The sequence below is a fragment of the Mytilus galloprovincialis genome, chromosome 4, assembly GCF_965363235.1.
Source record: "Mytilus galloprovincialis chromosome 4, xbMytGall1.hap1.1, whole genome shotgun sequence".
NCBI lineage: Eukaryota > Metazoa > Mollusca > Bivalvia > Mytilida > Mytilidae > Mytilus > Mytilus galloprovincialis.
Genome location: NC_134841.1, coordinates 64,491,690 through 64,512,524, shown reverse-complemented (window position 1 = coordinate 64,512,524; position 20,835 = coordinate 64,491,690). Strand labels below are relative to the sequence as shown.

Here is a 20,835-nt window from a genome sequence, read left to right as displayed (position 1 = left end):
GATTATTTACTATTTAACTTTCAAAAATATAATAAGCCACTTGCTTAGAGTAAATGGCCAGTTTGACTTTCAATCATTTATTTACACAAACTATTTTCACAGGATCCTACTGTGACAGTGCTGGTCTTAGTACACCAACTGGACCCTGTGATGGAGGTTATTATTGCCCAGAAGGACAGAATGTTAGTGCACCAGCTGCTTATGTCTGTACACCAGGACATTACTGTCCAATAGGAAGCCCTGTACAAACTTCTTGTTCATCAGGAACTTATCAAGATCAATATGGACAGGTATGGTTGAGAAATTTTTTTTTTGAGTTGTTGATGGATAAAAATTGATAAAAAAATTGTAATAATCTATTAGAACTTAGAATTTGCTCACAAAGAATGATAATTTATTAGGGAAGATTGCACATGTTTAGATCCACGTTTGGATAAAAGTTGAAACCAAATGAGATGAAAACACATAGAAAACAATATAACAAATAAAAAGACACTATAACTGCATTTACTTTTTTCATGGCTGGGTATAGAATCTAAAGGATCAAACATTTGGTTTTAAGAAGTGACTTAATTTCCAATAAATGGGTTCATTGGCAACAAATTCAAACAGAATCAATGCTTACTTTCTATAGTGGCACATATGGAAGTTAGATTAACAAAAACAGTTATATTCATCTTTAATACATTACATGACTTGATAACATCTTGGCAGTGTTTTGTTTTAATAAATTTGTCAATTTGAATATTGTAAATAATTGCAGCAAACTGAAAAAAGAAACAACAGTTTTTATGCATAATTGAACTCTTTGGTAGCAAATATTGTGAATAGCTTCTATTATCGCAAGAGGATATGATTGGCTGATGTTATCATATGATTATTTTTCAGGCAACCTGTAAGACTTGTTTGGAGGGCTACTACTGTGATGGTACAATACAAAATAATACCTTCTGTTCCCATGGATCCCAGAATCCTGTTTCTTGTCAACCTGGTAACTATTGTCCAACTGGTACCAAATTTTCTACAGAATTTGGCTGTCCAAATGGTACATTCAGTGACCAGTACTACCTTAAGGCTGCCTCAGAGTGTACTCCTTGTAGTGGAGGAATGTACTGTGAATCCATGGGATTATCCACTCCCACTGCTGAATGTACAGCTGGATATTATTGTACACAGGGAGCCTCAGTGTCTACACCTATTGATGGTGTTACTGGAGACCAGTGTGAGATGGGAGGTTATTGTCCTCAAGGATCAAATGCTACAACTCTGTGTCCACCAGGAACCTACAATCCAACTAGAGGTAACTAAACTGACACAAGCATTTTATCAGAGTCATCATAATGTAACAAGTGGTTTTGTTTCAGTTTATTTAGAAAGAAAAATTATTCTGATGACTGAAATTGAAGAAATGAAAAAGTAACTAACATTATAAAATAATGAAAAGTCAATTGCATATAAAATTAGTCTCACATTAAACATAATTACTGTGAGCTTATTAAGAATTAATGGTTTTACCAATCATTTTTTACTTGATTTCTATATGGTTAAGAATTTTGACTTTTCAACTGTGAAGATTTTTTTTATTATGTTAATGTAATACCCGATGGTGGAAGCAACTATTGTATTTGTTAGACAGAACCTTATGTGATATTCAGTTTTTTTAAGATGTTTTTTATAAAGTATTTTATTTTGACTGTAACTAATTTATATAATACTTAATTTCACAGGTTTGACCGCAGAAGCACAGTGTACAGATTGTGATGGTGGCAAGTATTGTCCAAACAGTGGTATGACAGCCCCTGCTGGAAACTGTACTGCTGGGTATTACTGCTCCTCTGCAGCCTCCACAGCCACACCCACTGATGGTACTACAGGCAATGAATGCCCCATAGGGAGCTACTGCCCAGAGGGAACAACCACACCCAAACAATGTGATCCAGGAACATACACAGATACAAAACAGAATTATGAATGTCTACAATGTACACCAGGTCTGTTGAATTTATAAATCAATTAAGTTTCTCAGATCAAATTTCATGTCATTAAGCGACCAATAGTACATGTATCAGCAGAAACTGAAAATTTTTGAACATTTTAATCACAGTTTAAAGTCTGTCCTAATTTGAAAAATACAAATTTTACTATTATAAAATTTATAAGAGATATGGGGGCATAAAATATCAATGAGACAGCAAGCAAATGACATTTAAAGGTAAACAAATACTGTCTTTAAATGATGTTGATCTTTGAATTGCCTTGAATCTAAAATGAATAGTTTGATTGTTTTGCTAAAGATTAAACAAAAAGTAACATTCAATTAATTTTCTGCAGCAGTCCATAAAGTGTTGTTGTTATAAGACTCTCTACAGTTTGTAAAAAAAGTAACATTGATAACATTGTATTTTTAGGTTACTATTGCACCCAAGGAAGTAACCCACAGCCTTGTCCATCAGGTTATTATTGTCCAGAAAGCACTGGACATATATGGCAATCTTGCCCTGCAGGTACCTTCAACCCATCCACGGGACTAGCCAATGAAACACAATGTACACAGTGTACTGGAGGATTCTATTGTGATGTCAAAAATCTGACTATAGAAAGTGGACCATGTGATGCTGGATATTTCTGTCGTAGTGGATCTGATGACCAACAGCCAAGTGGTTTGACTGCAGGTGATGCTGGTTCTTGTCCAGTAGGTCACTACTGTCCACAACAGACACAAGATCCTATTCAGTGTCCAGCAGGAACATTTAACAACGAGACCATGCTGACTGCAGAATCATCATGTCAGCAATGTTTACCTGGATATTATTGTGACATACCTGGTATGTGGTTTTGTTTACTTTCTTCCTTTGTAACATTCTTTTTAACAAGCTATTATAAAAGCATGAAATTATTCCAACACAATATTTTCTTGAGCAAAATATGCCATAAATCTATTGTAAATTATTCACCAGTAAGATAGTGAAAAAAATTGAAAATTATTTGCATTTCTTCTTTGATACATATTTTGACGGACTATTGCCTTTACAGATGATTTTTTCTTTTTTGGATAATTGTTTCAATTTGAAGTATGAAACCACTTTCACAAGAGAAAACATTACATTTAATGAATGCATTTTTTTCAAAGGTTTAGAGTATCCAACAGGAATGTGTGAGGCAGGATTTTATTGTTCAGGTGGAAGTAACTCTTCCAACCCTCCAGCTACTGATGCTACTGGTGGTCCCTGTCCTGCTGGTTCATATTGTCCAGTTGGATCCAGTTTACCAATGCAATGTCTAGCAGGAACTTTCACGAACATTGAACAACAATCTAATTGTACAACATGTCCAACTGGGTATTACTGTACACAAGGCAGTTCCTCACCAGTTATCTGTCCAAAAGGTGAGGATCCGTTAGAAGAAACAATTCTTACTTCATTACTTCTTAGTTTGTCAATGTCTTAAGACAAAAAAAGATATGCTGTTTCTAGTAGGAACAATGAGTTTAAACAGTTTTTAAGGAAATGTTTAAAGTGGTGGTAGTTAAGGGTTGCTAGTATGAAAATGCTATGCTAGTCTCATAAATTGTTCTACATGTCTTTATCTTTATTAGGGCTATTCCAGAAAAAAATGTATGGGGGAAGGGGGGGTGGAAGGCACATTGTATCAATAATACATGGGTGATGGGTATCAGAGCATTTTTTCACACTATAATGCACTATAATTCTCAATTACAAATGTCTGGGTGGCGGGTGCTGACAAAAACTGCCTTCCAACCCCCCCCCCCCCCCCGCCCATCCATACATTTTTTTCTGGAATAGCTCTTATACATAACATTTACTCATATTGTTTTGTGAATACCAAATTTTGTGGATAATTGAAAAATAGTTTTTTGTAAAATATTACTGGGAAAATCTTAGGAAATTAAATATACTGTAATATTAATGATACCATGGTATGGAAGTTTGAAAGATTTGAATTCAATATGAAAGGTATAATAGCCATAGACTTAGAAGGTTGCTTTCGAAGATAAAAATCATTACCCCTATATTCATCTATGTATAATTACAACAAAGCAGTCAGTTTTAAAGCAAACAAAAATTAAGGTGAAATTTTGACATATAAATTATACAAATAATATTTGTATGCTTTCAGGACACTATTGTTTGGCAGCCACAGAATTTTCAAACCAATATCCATGCAACAATGGAACATTTAACAACATTACAGGAGCTCAGGATGATAGTTTATGTGAGCTCTGTACACCAGGGTATTACTGCCCCACCCCTGGGCTGGCAGAACCAGCTGGACAGTGTGATGGTGGATACTATTGTATTCTTGGATCATGGTCCAATCAACCATCACCTCTAGGAAATGACACCATGACAGACTGCTCTTGTCCCAACCAGACCATTGGAGACAAATGTAAAGCTGGAACGTTCTGTCCACCAGGATCAGATTCTCCAACACCATGTACTGGTGGATACTATTGTGATTTAGATGGACTTAGTGCTGAGACTGGACAGTGTCTGGCTGGATACTACTGTAATGGAAGCTCTACTCTTCAAAACCCTGTCAATGAAACTTTCGGTGATATTTGTCCAAAGGGACATTACTGTCCTATAGCAAGTTCTTATGCCATACCATGTGCTGAAGGAGAATACAGCGATGTTTTTGCTCAACACAATATTTCGAGTTGTCTTCCTTGTACAGCAGGAATGTACTGCCAGGGACCAGGAAGAGCCCTTCCTAATGATCAATGTGATGTTGGATGGTTCTGTCCAGAGGGCAGCATTGTTCCTCAACCACCAGGAAATGAATGTCTAGCTGGTCATGAATGTCCAAAAGGAAGTCCAGACCAGACACCCTGCTCTTCAGGCTACTACCAACCATTGGCAGGTCAAGGTCAATGTACCATGTGTTCTGGAGGAATGTACTGTGATCAGAATGAGGCTATCTCTGAACAACAAAGTGGAGTAGGTGCTCCATCTCATGGAGTTGTTACACCTAAAGGTAAGTTTTCTTATACATATATCATTCTGTATGAGAAATAAAAAATAATTAGGCTGTAGAGTGTTTAATATGTATGCTGTAGAAGATTTAAAAAAATGTAAATTTACTGTCCTTTTCATTTCATAAATTTTACTGGATATGTGGATCTCAGAATGGTTTTTATGATTTACAAATAAATTATCAGAATGATTTATAAATTATAGATATCCAAATTATTTAATTTTTTTTAAAAACAGAATGAAAAAGCAAAACATGAAATATATGTCCATTGCTCAAGATTAACTTAGTACATTGCAGTATGCTGACTTCTTCTGTTATTGAATTTTATTTGATTGTATCGAGTATATTATTAAAGTTATTCAAAAATAAGCATTCTTTCATGATTTCAGTATGCCCTGCTGGTTTCTATTGTCCAAATGGAACCATGACTGCAAGAGAGAATCCATGTCCAATTGGAACTTACAGTAACACTACTGGTTTAGAAAGTCTAGCTGAATGTCGGGATTGTCCTGCTGGATTTTACTGTGAGGCTGAGAACATTACAACACCAACAGGGGAATGTACTCCTGGATATTATTGTGTCCTAAAGTCTACAACACCATCTCCAGGAAGTGTGACGGTCACAGGTGGACCATGTCATCAAGGAACTTATTGTGAGGCTGGAGCCTCAGTCCCAATACCTTGTCCTAAGGGTACCTATGGAGACAGGAATTTGTTACCATCATTAGCAGACTGCACCATTTGTCCACCAGGTGAATATTGTGCATCATCAAGTCTGTCAGCACCAGACGGGTCTTGTCTTGCTGGATATTATTGCAGTAATGGATCAGAGGCTTCCAATCCTGTCGGACAGACTTATGGAGACGAGTGTCCAGCAGGACACTATTGTCCACAACATAGTTACCAACCAATGGCATGCTCAGCTGGAACATATCAACCAAATACTAGAATGACCAATGAATCTGCCTGCTTGCAATGTGAACCAGGAAGTTATTGTAATGATACTGGATTATCTGCTGTAACTGGAGATTGTACTGCTGGTTTTTACTGTGAGCTAGGAGCTAGTAACAAGGCACCAGTAGATGGAATAACTGGAAACATTTGCCCAGCTGGTTCATACTGTCCAACAGGTTCTCATACTCATATCTTCTGTCCAAATGGAACATACACGAATCACACTGGAGCATCACAATGTTATGAGTGCCCAGAAGGATATTATTGTAACTTCCGTGATCGTGCTGAACTGTGTCCTGCTGGAAATTATTGCCCGGCTGGTACCGGTATAGACATTCAGCCATGTCCAGCAGGAACATACAGTGCTACAACAGGACTAGGAAATGTTACTGATTGTACACAATGTGATGGTGGAAGATACTGCCAAACACCAGGACTTTCTACTGTCAGTGGACAATGTGACCAAGGATATTACTGTACATCAGGTAGGAATTAATTTTTAAACTGGTAAAAAAGCCTCCTCTCAACAATTTTACTTACCTTTATTTTTAATACCTGAAAAACTTCCTTTGCATTCAAATACAAATTTGGCGTTAGGAAGATAGACTTATGTTTATAATAACTCAAGATTGATATGTTTTTTATACTTAAATAATTAACCTTTAATGTTTGCTTCAGGAAGCTGTTTGTTATTTCAAATTATATTGAACTTGAATTGTAAATCTTCACATTTCATATCCCTATTTGTTTTTCAGGTGTTGATATGTCCACTCCAACAGGTACACATACTGGTATTGGTGGCATTTGTCCTGAAGGTCATTTCTGTGTAGCTGGATCTACACTACCTACTAAATGTTCACCTGGCACATACAGGTAAGTTTTATATGATTGGTTTGTTTCTTAAAAATTGATCAAACAAAAAGGGATTTCATTGAGAAGTCAAATTCTCCTGTTGATAAATTCTTTGAGGACTGTTTTCATCTCTAGTGTAAACTCTTAAAATTAAGCTTTATATAAAAAGTATAAAAGTTCAGTTATGCACAAACAAAGTTTTAATCTTGTGCTTCAGCAAAAAGTTATTGTAAAAATTAAAAGTTCAGGTAGTTTAAGAGCTAGACAATCCAAATTTTGTTATATGATGAACATGCCTGTCCAACTGGAGTCACCTGATCTTTTTACTGGTTTCTGTAAGTAACAAAGTTTTTGCTCTTTTCTTTTAAATTTGATTGGCCTCCACAAACAATGTAAAAAAAAAATTTTGAAATACATAAAACATATTTAATTTGTTTACAGCGACAGCCCAGGTCAATTCACATGTACACCATGTCCAGCTGGTTACTATTGTGTAGAGAATTCAACAGACTTTTCACAACAAGTTTGTCCAATGGGATACTACTGTCCAGCCGGAACTACTGATCCATATGAAAATCCATGTCCAAAGGGAACATACAACCCAGTTAACCAGAGTGATGAAGCAGAAGATTGTCTCGACTGTCCACCAGGACAATACTGCCAAAGTAAGTCTGCTTATATAATGTTACAGAGTTCTCAATTTTCCCCCCTCCAAGTGGTCCTTGCTGAAAATCTGCTTGTCCTCACTATTATTTCTATTTTAAAATACCAAAATTGTGACAGTCCTTTGCAATGCGTTAAATCTCAAGATATTGATTAACACATAATAAAATTTTAAAATAAATATATTGAAGTTAAAGTTATTCTCTCAAAAATACAGAAAGAATTGAGCTGTTGTAAGTGCAATCATTTATTATGCCTTGTAATATTTCATATCAAATAATCTTGATTATAACCTTTATTTGTAGCTGATGGTCTTGCGGAACCTACTGGTAACTGTACTGCTGGTTGGTACTGCACTAGTGGATCTGATATGGCTGCACCATCTGTCATCAGTAATGGAACTAACTTGTCTGACTGTACCTGTCCCGCTATGAATTATACAGGAGGAAGATGTTGGCCAGGTACCTATTGTCCATCAGGATCCAACTACCCAGTACCATGTGATGGAGGAAAATACTGTAGTCTGTACGGACTGACACAACCAGAAGGTGATTGTGATCCAGGTTACTACTGTAATGGAAGTGACATCCAACGAGATCCTTCAGATAAAGAATGCCCAGTCGGCCATTACTGTCAATCTGGTTCCGCTACTCCCACACCTTGTCCATCTGGAACCAGTTCTAATGCTGTGAAGAATACTTTATTGAGTGATTGCAATGACTGTCCACCAGGATTTTACTGCGAAGGAACAGGAAACATTATTTATACTGGACCATGCACTGCAGGATTCTACTGTCCAGCTGGTCAACAGACAGCAACACCTGCAACATATAACTGCACCATGGGTCACTATTGTCCTGGAGGTACTGGTCAACCTGTTCCTTGTAATGCTGGATCATATCAAGATGAACAGACCATGTCAGATTGTAAAGGATGTCCTGCTGGAAGGTAAGTTGTTCATTTTTTTCTTTAATAACTTCATTTTCATGCAGAAGAAAAAGAATCTGAAATGTTGGAGGGACAGTATTGTATGTGAGCATTGGGGGTCCTTGACTTCTGTATTTTTAGGCTATTTTCCATATTCATTATTTATTTTGTCCATTATTCTCTTTTCTACATATTTTAGCACCCAATTTCTCTTTTCTTTATCATTTTTGTATATATTTCTTTATTAATTTGTTGGGTCCTAAAGTAGGGATATTATTACACTGAAGACACATTTTAACTGTAAGATATTGAAAAAATAATGTAGTATGGTATGATTGCCAATAAGAAAAATATCCACCAGAGATCATACGTGGAAGCAGGTATAAGTATGTTATTGTCAGGGTTTTTTTCCTTTCGTACCTTGCATTGTAAAAAGGGTGGAAAAGGGAAAGGGATAGGAATTGCAATATGTAATATTTATAATGCATGCTTTTTATTTACCTTCAGATACTGTGACCCTGTTGAAGCAGCTGCTGATCTAGGTGTGAACAGTACAGGGGTAATAACACCATCAGACTGCCCCAAGGGATACTATTGCCCAGTCAACACAACCAGTCAGTATACCTACCCATGCCCACCTGGAACATTTAATAACATCACAAATCTAGAAATGGAAAACCAATGTTTGGCCTGTACTGCAGGGTCTTATTGTGCTAGTTACGGTAGGTTTATATAAGTTGATGCAAGAATGCATTTCTCTGTACTTCAAAAAGTTACGATAATCTTATATAAAATATAAACGTAATATAAAAATAGGAGATGATTGCTAATGAGACTAAAATCCAAAGTTCAAATGAAGAAGATAAAAGCAGTTTTAGGTCACTGTACTGCCTTCGACTATGAGAAAAACCCAAACCTTGTAGTTGGCTGTAAAAGGTCATAATTTTGAGATATCCATCCATTTATATTTGGCAATTTCATGGTTTGAAATTGAATTTTACAATGTTAAAACATTAGAGATGTTAAGTAAATTCATTCATAGAACAACTTTTCTGTACTTCGTTTTTGCAAGCAAACATTCTACAACATTTCAAGGAAATCTTACCCTATTTTGTTTCGAAATAATCAGTTTGTATTATTATGACCTAATTTGTCATTTTGGTAGAATGCTGAAAGAAATTGTTTGATATTATAGAACTGTAAAATAAACACTTTATATCTTCCAGGATTGACAGAGCCAACTGACCTATGTGATGCTGGTTATGTATGTGTTAGCGGGTCTAACAGCTCATCACCAGTAGATGGCGTGACTGGTTTTATATGTCCAATTGGTCATTACTGTCCTGCAGGTTCAGGACAAGGCACCAAATGTCCATTAGGAACGTTTAGTAATACAGAAGGTCTACACAACAGCTCCTCATGTGAGAAATGTACTCCAGGAAAATATTGCAATGTTGAAGGTAATGTGTTAGTCATATGATAGAAAATAACACCAAGAAATTCTTGTAAAAGATGTGATAAAATATGTAATATAAGACTTTGGTTTATAAGGGAGAGCCTTCATAATTTTTGTTATAATTAAATTATAGTATTCATTTAAACTACTTACTGAAATGTTTTCATGATGCAGGATGAAAAAATGATGAAAATATAGTAAGATTAAATTTTCATCATTTTTATTTTGAATTGACTTTTTATTATGCCCCACCTACAATAGTAGAGGGGCATTATGTTTTCTGGTCTGTGCGTCCGTTCGTCCGTTCGTTCGTCCGTTCGTCCGTTCGTCCGTCTGTCCCGCTTCAGGTTAAAGTTTTTGGTCGAGGTAGTTTTTGATGAAGTTGAAGTCCAATCGACTTCAAACTTGGTACACTTGTTCCCTATGATATGATCTTTCTAATTTTAATGCCAAATTAGAGATTTTACCCCAATTTCACGGTCCACTGAACATAGAAAATATAGTGCGAGTGGGGCATTCGTGTACTGAGGACACATTCTTGTTTTAGTAATATTTTGTTAACTTGTGATTAAAAGTTAATGACAAAGGCTAAATAATAATAGATCAATTAATTTTATTTTTATAAATAATAATATATATGATATCATCACATAGCTATGTTTTCATTAAAAATAACGTTTGTTGTTGATTAATATTTTCAAATTAACCAATTTACAACCTTAGAGTTAGTACATTTTTTCCTTTTTATAGTAAAACACAAATTATATATTTTTGTCCTGTAGGTTTGACTTCCCCTGCTGGAGATTGTAATGCTGGCCATTATTGTCTCGAGGGAACCATTGACCAGAGTCCTATCAGTCAGACTTATGGAGATTATTGCACTGCCGGCCACTACTGTCCTACAGGCACAGGGGATCCTGTCCCTTGCCCCCGAGGAACATTCCTTGCAGACACAGGCAGATCAGCAGTTGGAGATTGTATTGACTGCTCACCAGGGAATTATTGTGAAACAGAAGGATTAACAAATGTTACAGGTATTTATAAAGTTTTTAATTCTATTTGATTATTAAAACAGCATTCTGAATATTTTTACAGACACAAAAGCTGATAAGAGAAAGACATGCATGTATTTCTCTATAAAATTTCTAGGAAAACCTCATTATACTTTTTTAAAGTTAATATTAGACAGATTAAAATACAAGGAATTACTCTGCTATTTAACAAATCGAAAAAAGCTTGCAAATGATGAAAATTTAAAGTACCAGTAGAATCCATGAAAGGGTCAAAACTAATTTAGTTTCATATTATAATGAATTATTGTATTTTTATTTGATTTGTAAATTTTTATATTTATCAATAATCATCTAAGATCTAATAACTAGTTATGATTTTTTTTTTTTATTTTATAGCTGATTGTGACCAAGGATTTTATTGTTCTGGAGCTGCAAACACAAGTGCCCCAACTGATGGAGTAACAGGAGATGTATGTCCATCAGGAACATACTGTCCAGTAGGAACAGATTATCCTAAAGATTGTCCCGATGGTAAGACTTCTGTAGTATAATGTAGTAATGGTACTTTCTTCAATTGATTGATTTTTATTAGAAATTTGTAATGTTTACCTAGTTTAATTAGATAGGAAGAACTATTAGAAATTTACCCTGAAATTATTCGTAACTTTTATTTTGATTTTGGGATATTTATCCAAATTAAAAGAATGTTAAAATAAGAAAAATAACTAGAATTGCCATTGCAAGCAATAGCGGATGTCACCCTTCCCCCAATTGCCACTAAGCGGCAGCCATTTCAAAATTGTTTAACAATGAATGCACATATATGCATGGCAATACATCTTTCTGTAAATTTTCAGTACATTCAGGGCATTTTTAAAAATTTACATTTCTGCTGTTTCCATGGCAACGGCAGCCATTTTGAAAATTTCAAAGTCAAAAGTCTCATCTTTACTTGTCAGGTAACAATAATATCAAGTTTCATCAATTTTGAAGCATTTTGAAATTTTTGAAATTTTTGACATTTGTGAAGGTTCCTATGGCAACAGAGACCATTCCTAAAATTTAATGGCATATACCACATTGGTACATGGGAGGGACCATACCATCAAAGTTTCGATCCATTTGACATACCATATTAAGAAAGTTATTGCCACTTTAAGGTTTTTCGACTGTTTTGCATTGTTTCCATGGTAACGGCAGACATTTTCAAAATTCCAACGCCCAATTCCACATCTTACAATGTTGCTCATCGTTACTGGGAAGTTTTATAAAATTTGGAGCATTTCCATATTTTGGAAATTTTTGGTGTAGTATCCATGGCAACATAGCAGTTCCAATGATTGCCAAAATCATCCCAAAGCAGTATATAGTGGGCACCTACATTGTATTAAAATCTAAAGATTTTAAGGTTAAGCATTCTCAAACAATTCACCTAACTCCAAAATTATATTTTTTCACCATTTTTCCGTTTCCATGGTGATGGCAGCCATTTTTTAGTTCCAAAGTTGCACTGCAACTGGTAAGTCAGGGTTCCTTGTTATAGTGCACTATCATTCAGATTGGTTCCTTTGGCTCTGAGAAAACTGCCGGACAAAATTAGGTGGAAGAAAAATAATAATAATAGAGGAAAAGCAATATGTCACCCGACATTGTCGATCGGGTGACATAATAATTCTTGAAATAAGTTTCAAGTTTTGAATTTAATTTTATTTTAGTGTGGGAAGTTGCATGTTTGATGTCTTACTTGGTCAAACCAAAACTCTGCTTGTTCTCTGTTTAGCATTTGGCTTTTAGGATTAAGTGTAATGATATGGATCAAATATAAAGAAATTATGATGGGATATTGCAGTATCTAAGGTTTAAAAAATATTTTTTTAGATACAGTGGAACCTGTGTAATCCGACATAATGGGGGACCAGAAAAAAATGTTGGAATAAACAGGGTGTCGGAATACTCAGATATTTATGCAAGGAAAGGCATATTTTGGGACCAGAAAAATGTGTCAGTTAAAGCAGGATGTTGGAATACTCAGGTTTCAGATAAGGCAGGTTACACTGTAGTTGCACTTCCCCCTTTGCTGCTATACTTGCATGATATTTCAGCTGTAAATAGAGGTTAAAATTGTTATTTTATTTTAGGAACGTACATGAACCATACACAGGCTAGTGTTTGTGACACTTGTCCTGCAAGATATTACTGTGTCAACAAAGTAAGAGCAGATCCATGTCCTGTTGGTCGATACTGCCCTGGTGGTACTGGATTCGATCAGCAGCTGTGTCCATCAGGAACATACAATCCGACAGAAATGTTGTTAGCCGATTCTGAATGTACACAGTGTGACGGTGGATATTATTGTGATATACCTGGACTATATGCTGTGGCGGGTCCATGTGCACCAGGTTACTACTGTCAGAATGGAGTAAACACAGCTGCTCCTAATAATAATAATACAGGATTTGGAGGTAATGTACTAATTTGAAAAACAGTGAATAGATTGTCAAATTTTTTAATTCCTGTATGCTGAAATATGTTATTTTGGGAATTTTGAAGAATTATTCCTTTATTGATGTGAAAAATGTATCAAAGAAGCACCAAAATAGAAAAGTTTTCTCAAGATCTTCAACAAAAATTGTTTAAACTTGAATCTTTTTATGACCATTTGAAAAAAAATGTTGATTAAATTTACAGATTAAATGTTTTTCTTTGTTCAAGTCCAATGACAGCCATATGTCCCAAAGACATCAGATTTCAATCATATATACAGCGTCAAATCTGGTATTGTAAAAATGTTATAACATCTTCATACTTAAAATTATTACATTGTCACTATGTTACTTATGTTTACAGGAGGTTGTCCTGAAGGTCATTACTGCCCACAGAATACAACTGATCCCATCGGTTGTGCTGCTGGAACTTACCAAGATCTGACTCATCAGTCCTCTTGTAAGACATGTGTACAAGGATATTATTGTCTAGCTAATTCAACAACCTATCTGTCAACACCATGCCCTACAGGTAAGGGAGATAATCTTGTTTTAGTGAGATTTTTTGGCATGTTGGAAGCTTTATCTTTGTGAAAGGTTGAGATAGATCTTAAGAATTGTTTCAAATGTATGATGGAGGAAAATACAATTAATTATTTCAATATCAGATAAATTACACTTCATTGTTCAACTTTAAAGTATAATTACAGAAAGGTGAAATATAATTACTTATAAAAAAATGTTCATCAATATGTATGCAAATTACTGGTCTTTCAGGGACATTCTATGTGAAGTAATCTGTTAGAAAGGCATGTTGTGATTGAAATAAGTAAATGAATAACTAATAAAAAAAAAGAATGTAAAAAGGGTATATAAGGATATCAGATTCAGTTATATATATCTAATTCAACCATGAAGTTCAAAGGTTTTCACATTACATTTGTTTATTAAATGATACAAATTTTCTTTTTTAAGGTGCCTATTGTCCATCTGGCACAGAATGGTCACTACAATATGAGTGTCCAGCAGGAACTTACAATAACAGGACTGGAGCAGATGACCAGTTTGATTGTCTCCCCTGTACAGGTATGTATAAACATTGAATTCAGTCCATCTGAAGCAGACGGTCAAAAATTTAAAAATGAAATTTAAATTTAAAATAAGAAATCTAAATTATATTAATTAGAATTTGTATGGTATATATCTTGAAAACATAATGCAATTGTAAATACTTCATTAGGTTTATTTATGATATTGCTTATGATTTAAAGAAAAATGTTTCATCTTAGTTCAAAATATTTTCTTTATTTGATTTTCATTTTTTTCACCAATTATGCTTATTCATTTGCGATTAATTTATGATAGCATCAGGTTGAAAATCAATACCAAAATATCATGCACCAAAATTTTTAATAAATAGTACTCATATTCCTGATTGTGTTTATTTTTAGCTGGTATGTACTGTGCTGGAGATGCTTTGGCTGTACCAACAGGAACATGTGCTGCTGGCTGGTACTGTTCTGGAGGTGCTTACAGTGACAAACCCACAACATATGTCAACTCTACAAGTGCATTGTCATGTCCTATCTACTCATTGAATGAAACAGGAGGTGTCTGTGATCCAGGTTAGAACAGTATTATTTATAACCATTCTCTTTTGCCAATTTAAAAAAAAAACAGCTTGAAAGGCTTTTAATATCAAGCTGTTTTGAAATATTATGTATGGTGGATTTTCTTTAAAACAAAATAATGTGATGCTTAAAAAAGGTAGCTTCAAAAACCTTTGATTGCTGAAATGAAGCAAGAGAAAAAAATTCCTAGCTACAGTTATATCACTTAAAAGAAAAAAAAATGTCCTGCTTCATACTAGATTGCACAATTTGAATATTTTAATTTGTAAAATGTTTGGACTTACTAATAATAGCAAGTTTGAAAGAGATAATTATTAAACCATTATTAAGAAAATGATAAATTTATGCTACTGTTCTCTTCAATGCGATCATTCCTCTTCTAAAGAATCAACCGTCAAAAACATTTTGAATTTTTTTTTCTCAGGATATTATTGTCCAGCTGGAACAGACAAGCCACTGACCTGTACATTAGGACAGTATTGTGAGACATCAGGATTAGACACACCCACAGGTTTATGTACAGCTGGATATTTCTGTAATGGTACTGCTAGTATACCTAACCCAGCACAATGTGACATGGGATATTATTGTCCAGAGGGCACCACTGTACAGGAAGCATGTGCTCCAGGAACTTACTCAGGTAATTTAACCCAGAAGAGAGTTTAGAAAAAAAATGATTTTGAAGGTGAAAAGAGTATTGAAAAATTTACCAATAGCTTTTATGGTTTGAAAAATGCTTGGATGTTATAATTTTTTTCAATGAAAAAGCATATTTTTATACAAAGCATATTTTTATACCCAATCTCCAATGTTATGGGTTATGTTTTCCTGTCTATATCCATCCTTTGGTCTGTCTTTCGTTCCCATAGTATGTTAAACTACTTTAAGGGCATATGATACAGTTTTGATCCTGTATTTACAGTTTGATGAAAATTTCCATATTTGTATATTTGCTCAAAATTCGGATTTGTGGCCGTATTTTCCCTTTTGAAAGAAAGACATAACTTTTTTGTTTTAAAAGATAAACACAAATTGTTTTTTGTTAAATAATTTGTAATTTCTGTTTTTTTATAAGTATCCTAAAAGTTTATGCATTTTTTATTCAGAAATAACTCATATTTATCAAATGGTCATGAATTGAGTAAAAAACGTAATTTTTTGCTGTATATTTATACAAAATTAAAAAAAATTGGACTATTTACAGTTTTATAAAATTCGGTCCACATAATCTCCCTGCAAAATGAAACGAACTGTTATTTTAAAAAATAGGGGTCCATGCACTCGTTTTCAAATTAAATCAGTTTGAATGTTAAAAATCAGTCGAAAATGCATCTTTTCCCCGATATGTCATAGTTTGACGTCGCGAAACTAACATTTTACGTTAGCAATGTCATTACCTCTCTTGTAACTGTACCGTATGCCCTTAAAGTAGTTTACAGTGAACATGTGATCACATCAACTTAAATATTTTGCTTGATTTTTTTCAGATCGCTTAGGAAATGTGAATATTTCGGACTGTTTACCATGCACAGCTGGTCAATACTGTCAACAATATGGACTGCCCACACCAACAGGGGATTGTCATGCTGGATATTACTGTCCAGAGGGTCAAGAATCTCCTCAGCCTACCACATATGGTTGTAGTCCAGGCCATTTCTGTGAAATAGGAAGCCACAACGAGACTGGCTGTCCATCTGGATATTATCAGCCACATTGGAAACAGAGCACATGTGATATTTGTCCTGCTGGATCTTACTGTAAAGCTTTCGGTTAGTAGAAGATCCGTTATAATAGAGATTTGTACATGTAGACAGTTTACCCATACAGGGATAAATAATACTTCATGTATAGTGAAATATCTGTGCAAGACTTGATATTTGAGATAGTAATTTAATAATGGCTAACAAATATACATGCAGTTTCAATTTTATTTTCTGTTGAAATAGAATAGGATTTGGGAAATTAAACACTCCCTCCAAAACCCTCTCTTCAGTAGTCTTTGTCTGGAAGAGTCCCTAGAAGACATTAAGTTCAATGCAAATTAATAGCTGATTTTTCTTTAGTTAGTTTATGTTTGTGAGTTTGCAGTTTTATGTTATGATACTTATAAAGATCTGGGTATAATGTATAATTGATTTTTACAGGTGATTATGAAGTGTTAGATGCTGCCAACGTAACAACAAGTGGAAACTACACAAACAGATACAGGAGTTATAGAGGTGTTTCGGTTCCCACCCCCTGTCCAGGAGGATCATACTGTCCTGAGGGTACCAAGGAAGAGAAGGAGTTCTTATGTCCTGCTGGAACCTACAGTAACAAGACCAGTCTGAACAACTACACACAATGTACCCCATGTGATCCTGGATATTACTGCAGTGGAGAAGGTACAGTTGATCTTTCAACAAAAGTTGTTTGATAGTTATACCTAAATGTTTTTTCTTGTAAAAATATTTCTGTAATGAATCACAGGAGCAGTGTATGAAAATATAGCAGTTTTAATATTGACATAAAAATCAGTCTTTAATGATGCAATTGTCAGGCATTTGAAAAAAAAATGATAATTGGACGATGGTTTATAAATTTTGATTTGATAAATTTTCTTCCTCGTGGAAGTTTTGTTTTCAGTTAATCATGATGGCTATTCTTCTATACCTACAGGTAACACCCAACCAACTGATGTGTGTGCCCCTGGCTATTTCTGTACCTTGTCAGCAGAGTTGGCCACACCCACTGATGGTACTACAGGTAATATCTGTCCTGCAGGCCGGTACTGCGAGGCAGGTAGTATCACAGGTGTGGGATGTCCAAGGGGAACATTCAGTAACACACTAGGACTGACTAACAGCACTACGTGTACTGACTGTACACCAGCATATTATTGTGGAACTACAGGACTAACAGCAGAAAGTGGACTCTGCTCAGCAGGTAACCAGTTACATTACAATTATATTTATTTTTTATATATAAATATGTATTAATGTACATATTTATTTTTAAAAATATGTAACCAAGTTGTGTAGGAGTTAAAAACAGCTGCTCTACACACACAGGGACAAACTGGTCATCATTCAAATGATATACTGTGGATTTTCATGGATACCAATTATTGATGGATTGAGGAAAATTGTACTTTTTGTGGATATTTGATTTTGCTGTGTTGCCTCAGTTTGCAAATAAGCTTGTAGGAAATTTGAGCTCCATTAAACGTTTAATTTTGAAGTTCACCTACACCAACCAAATCTATGAAACTTTGACATTAACCTTAATGTTCAATTTGTTAATGGACTATCTTAAACCAGTTGAAAATCTCTATTAAAACCTCAGATACCAAATTTCAAATTTATGGCAATAGATATGTTGTTAAACTTAGAATTAAAAACACAGTGAAAAAAACAAGACCTAGTTACATAAAATTATGCAGAGATATATTAATCTTTCAAGAATTTGATTTTGTGTTTCAGGACATTACTGCACTTTAGGATCAGAAGAAATAGCACCAGTCAATAAAACCTTTGGAGATTATTGTCCAGCTGGAAACTACTGTCCAGAGGGAACATCCACTCCAGTTCCCTGTCCTTCTGGTACCTTCCTGAACGAGACTGGTATGGGAATGGAAGATGACTGTATCCATTGTAGTCCTGGGTATTATTGTGAGACAACTGGGAAAACTGTTGTTACAAATATGTGTGATGCTGGATATTATTGTACACTCAGAGCCAACATCTCAGCACCAACTGATGGGACAACAGGTATGTTTATGACCAAAAAGAATATATTTTTAAAACTCAAACTAATACCTTAGTTTTCGCAATTTTATGATTACTGTTCTTATTAAGATAACGAATAGTAAACCAAGTCCCACATTATCTTTTCATATTGGGTTTTCTTAAGTACATTTTTTTTTAATAGTTTTGTTACCCCTTTGAGTGACAGTAACAATGATATCTATTTTTATAAAGAGAGAGATTCTTTCCCATTGCATTTATTACTTACTCTGAGTAAAATTTGAAAATACAACAACTGTAATGAAAATTTTGATAAATTGTAAATTCATGCTCAATAATTATAATTTTTTACCACTTTTGATGTATATTGTAGGAGATATTTGTCCAGAAGGTTACTACTGTGAAGTAGGGTCCTCCATGCCAACCCCATGTGGTAATGGAACATACATGAACCATACAGGAGCATCAGCATGTTACACCTGCCCTGCTGGGTATTATTGTGTAAATCGTGATAGAGCTGATATCTGTACTCAGGGCTATTATTGTCCTACAGGAACAGGAGCAGATCTACAACCTTGTCCTACTGGATCTTTTGGTAACACAACTGGATTGATACAGGAGAGTGAATGTACACCTTGTACAGGTAAAATTATATATTTAAATGATATTGTTTATGACTTGTTAAGTTGCTATTTGTGCCTGAACGTTTTTGGTGGTCTTGGGCAGTGAATTATTATAAAGACTTTCTAATGAGGGTTACTTTAATTAATAATAGTTGTATGTACGGATAAAAAGTAAAAACAGAAGAAAAGGAATTGAATCTTTTTGCTTCAAATCTATCAGAAAGAAATCAAGTGATGACAAGACATATATATATTATATAAGTTATAAATATGATATTAGAGTTAATGTAAGTAAACAAATTGAAGACTGTACTTTGACCTATAATGGTTTACTTAGAAATTGTGACTTGAATGTAGAGTTGTCTCATTGGCACTTATACCTCATCTTCTTTTATCTAAATACCAAAAAAACTTTGAGAAATAAACTAAAAAAAATATAAAATAAGTTTTTGTAATAAAATATTTTACCTTTTATAGGTGGTAATTTCTGTGGAACCCCTGGCTCACCAAATGTGGATGGTGAATGTCTGGCCGGACACTATTGTACATCAGGTGTGGATACATCTACACCCACTGATAGTTCACCAAACAAAGGAACAGGAGCGGAGTGTCCAACAGGCCATTACTGTCCCAAAGGATCTGCCATACCACTGCCATGTACTGCTGGAACATATGCACTTACTACTAGTAAGCTATTCTATTTTTTATTATTCACAATCATCAAACAGTGCATTGATGACACAAATAGTATTAAGTGATTTTATTTCTAAAAAGATTGCACAATAGAGTTTAATTTTCTAGCACAGAGAAGACAACACAATGACTTTTTTGTCCCAATATCTTACTATTACTTTATTATGATTCTTGTTTGTTTGGTTTTTTTATTTAGGTAAAATTGATGTTTTATATATGTGTTTTCTAGTTGAAAATCATACGAATTATATAACAAGGTTGTCTATTTTTTTTTGTACACGAAAAAAAAATTAAGCATTGTATCTATGATTACTGGTAGTTTATATCCATCTAAAAACTTTTATTTTAGGTAAAGCTTCATGTGACCAATGTCCAAGTGGTTATTATTGTGTAGAAAATACAACAGATGCCTACAGCTTCCCTTGCCCTGTTGGTTACTATTGTCCAGCAGGAACCCAGTACAGTACTGAATACCCATGTCTGGCAGGAACATACAACCCATTGACTACCCAACAGTCTGTATCCTCATGTCTGCTGTGTACACCAGGAATGTATTGTGAGAATCAGGGTAACAGTCAACCCACTGCTAATTGCAGTGATGGATGGTTCTGTACAGGTGGCGCTTCACAAGCTCAACCCATTGTTCTTGGTAAGTTAATCATTTTTCTTGGGTGATCAGAAAATCTTACATTACAGTACTTCTGTTTATATCAAAAGAGGTTTGAGAAGTATTTAGATGACCATATTTCTTTACACAACACAAGTTAATTTTAGGGGATAGAGCCAAGTTGAGTTTGTTCCTTAAAATACGAACCTACTG

The 20,835-nt window shown here is 34.6% G+C and overlaps 1 protein-coding gene across 1 annotated transcript in view; it reads left to right on the top strand.

Annotated features, from left to right (window-relative positions):
- The window catches only part of LOC143072694 (uncharacterized), a 92,103-nt gene that overhangs the window by 22,756 nt on the left and 48,512 nt on the right, over positions 1-20,835 (top strand). The window contains exons 24-49 of the mRNA XM_076247767.1: positions 103-290; positions 889-1,300; positions 1,728-1,991; positions 2,409-2,825; positions 3,131-3,385; positions 4,138-4,995; positions 5,385-6,434; positions 6,705-6,822; positions 7,243-7,466; positions 7,770-8,412; positions 8,899-9,113; positions 9,618-9,851; positions 10,630-10,881; positions 11,257-11,391; positions 12,999-13,322; positions 13,708-13,875; positions 14,319-14,429; positions 14,795-14,968; positions 15,399-15,614; positions 16,462-16,743; positions 17,119-17,358; positions 17,633-17,899; positions 18,436-18,723; positions 19,073-19,342; positions 19,800-20,009; positions 20,365-20,664. Coding sequence (XP_076103882.1) covers positions 103-290; positions 889-1,300; positions 1,728-1,991; positions 2,409-2,825; positions 3,131-3,385; positions 4,138-4,995; positions 5,385-6,434; positions 6,705-6,822; positions 7,243-7,466; positions 7,770-8,412; positions 8,899-9,113; positions 9,618-9,851; positions 10,630-10,881; positions 11,257-11,391; positions 12,999-13,322; positions 13,708-13,875; positions 14,319-14,429; positions 14,795-14,968; positions 15,399-15,614; positions 16,462-16,743; positions 17,119-17,358; positions 17,633-17,899; positions 18,436-18,723; positions 19,073-19,342; positions 19,800-20,009; positions 20,365-20,664 — 8,115 coding nt within the window. The remainder of the gene's footprint in view (positions 1-102; positions 291-888; positions 1,301-1,727; positions 1,992-2,408; positions 2,826-3,130; positions 3,386-4,137; positions 4,996-5,384; positions 6,435-6,704; positions 6,823-7,242; positions 7,467-7,769; positions 8,413-8,898; positions 9,114-9,617; positions 9,852-10,629; positions 10,882-11,256; positions 11,392-12,998; positions 13,323-13,707; positions 13,876-14,318; positions 14,430-14,794; positions 14,969-15,398; positions 15,615-16,461; positions 16,744-17,118; positions 17,359-17,632; positions 17,900-18,435; positions 18,724-19,072; positions 19,343-19,799; positions 20,010-20,364; positions 20,665-20,835) is intronic.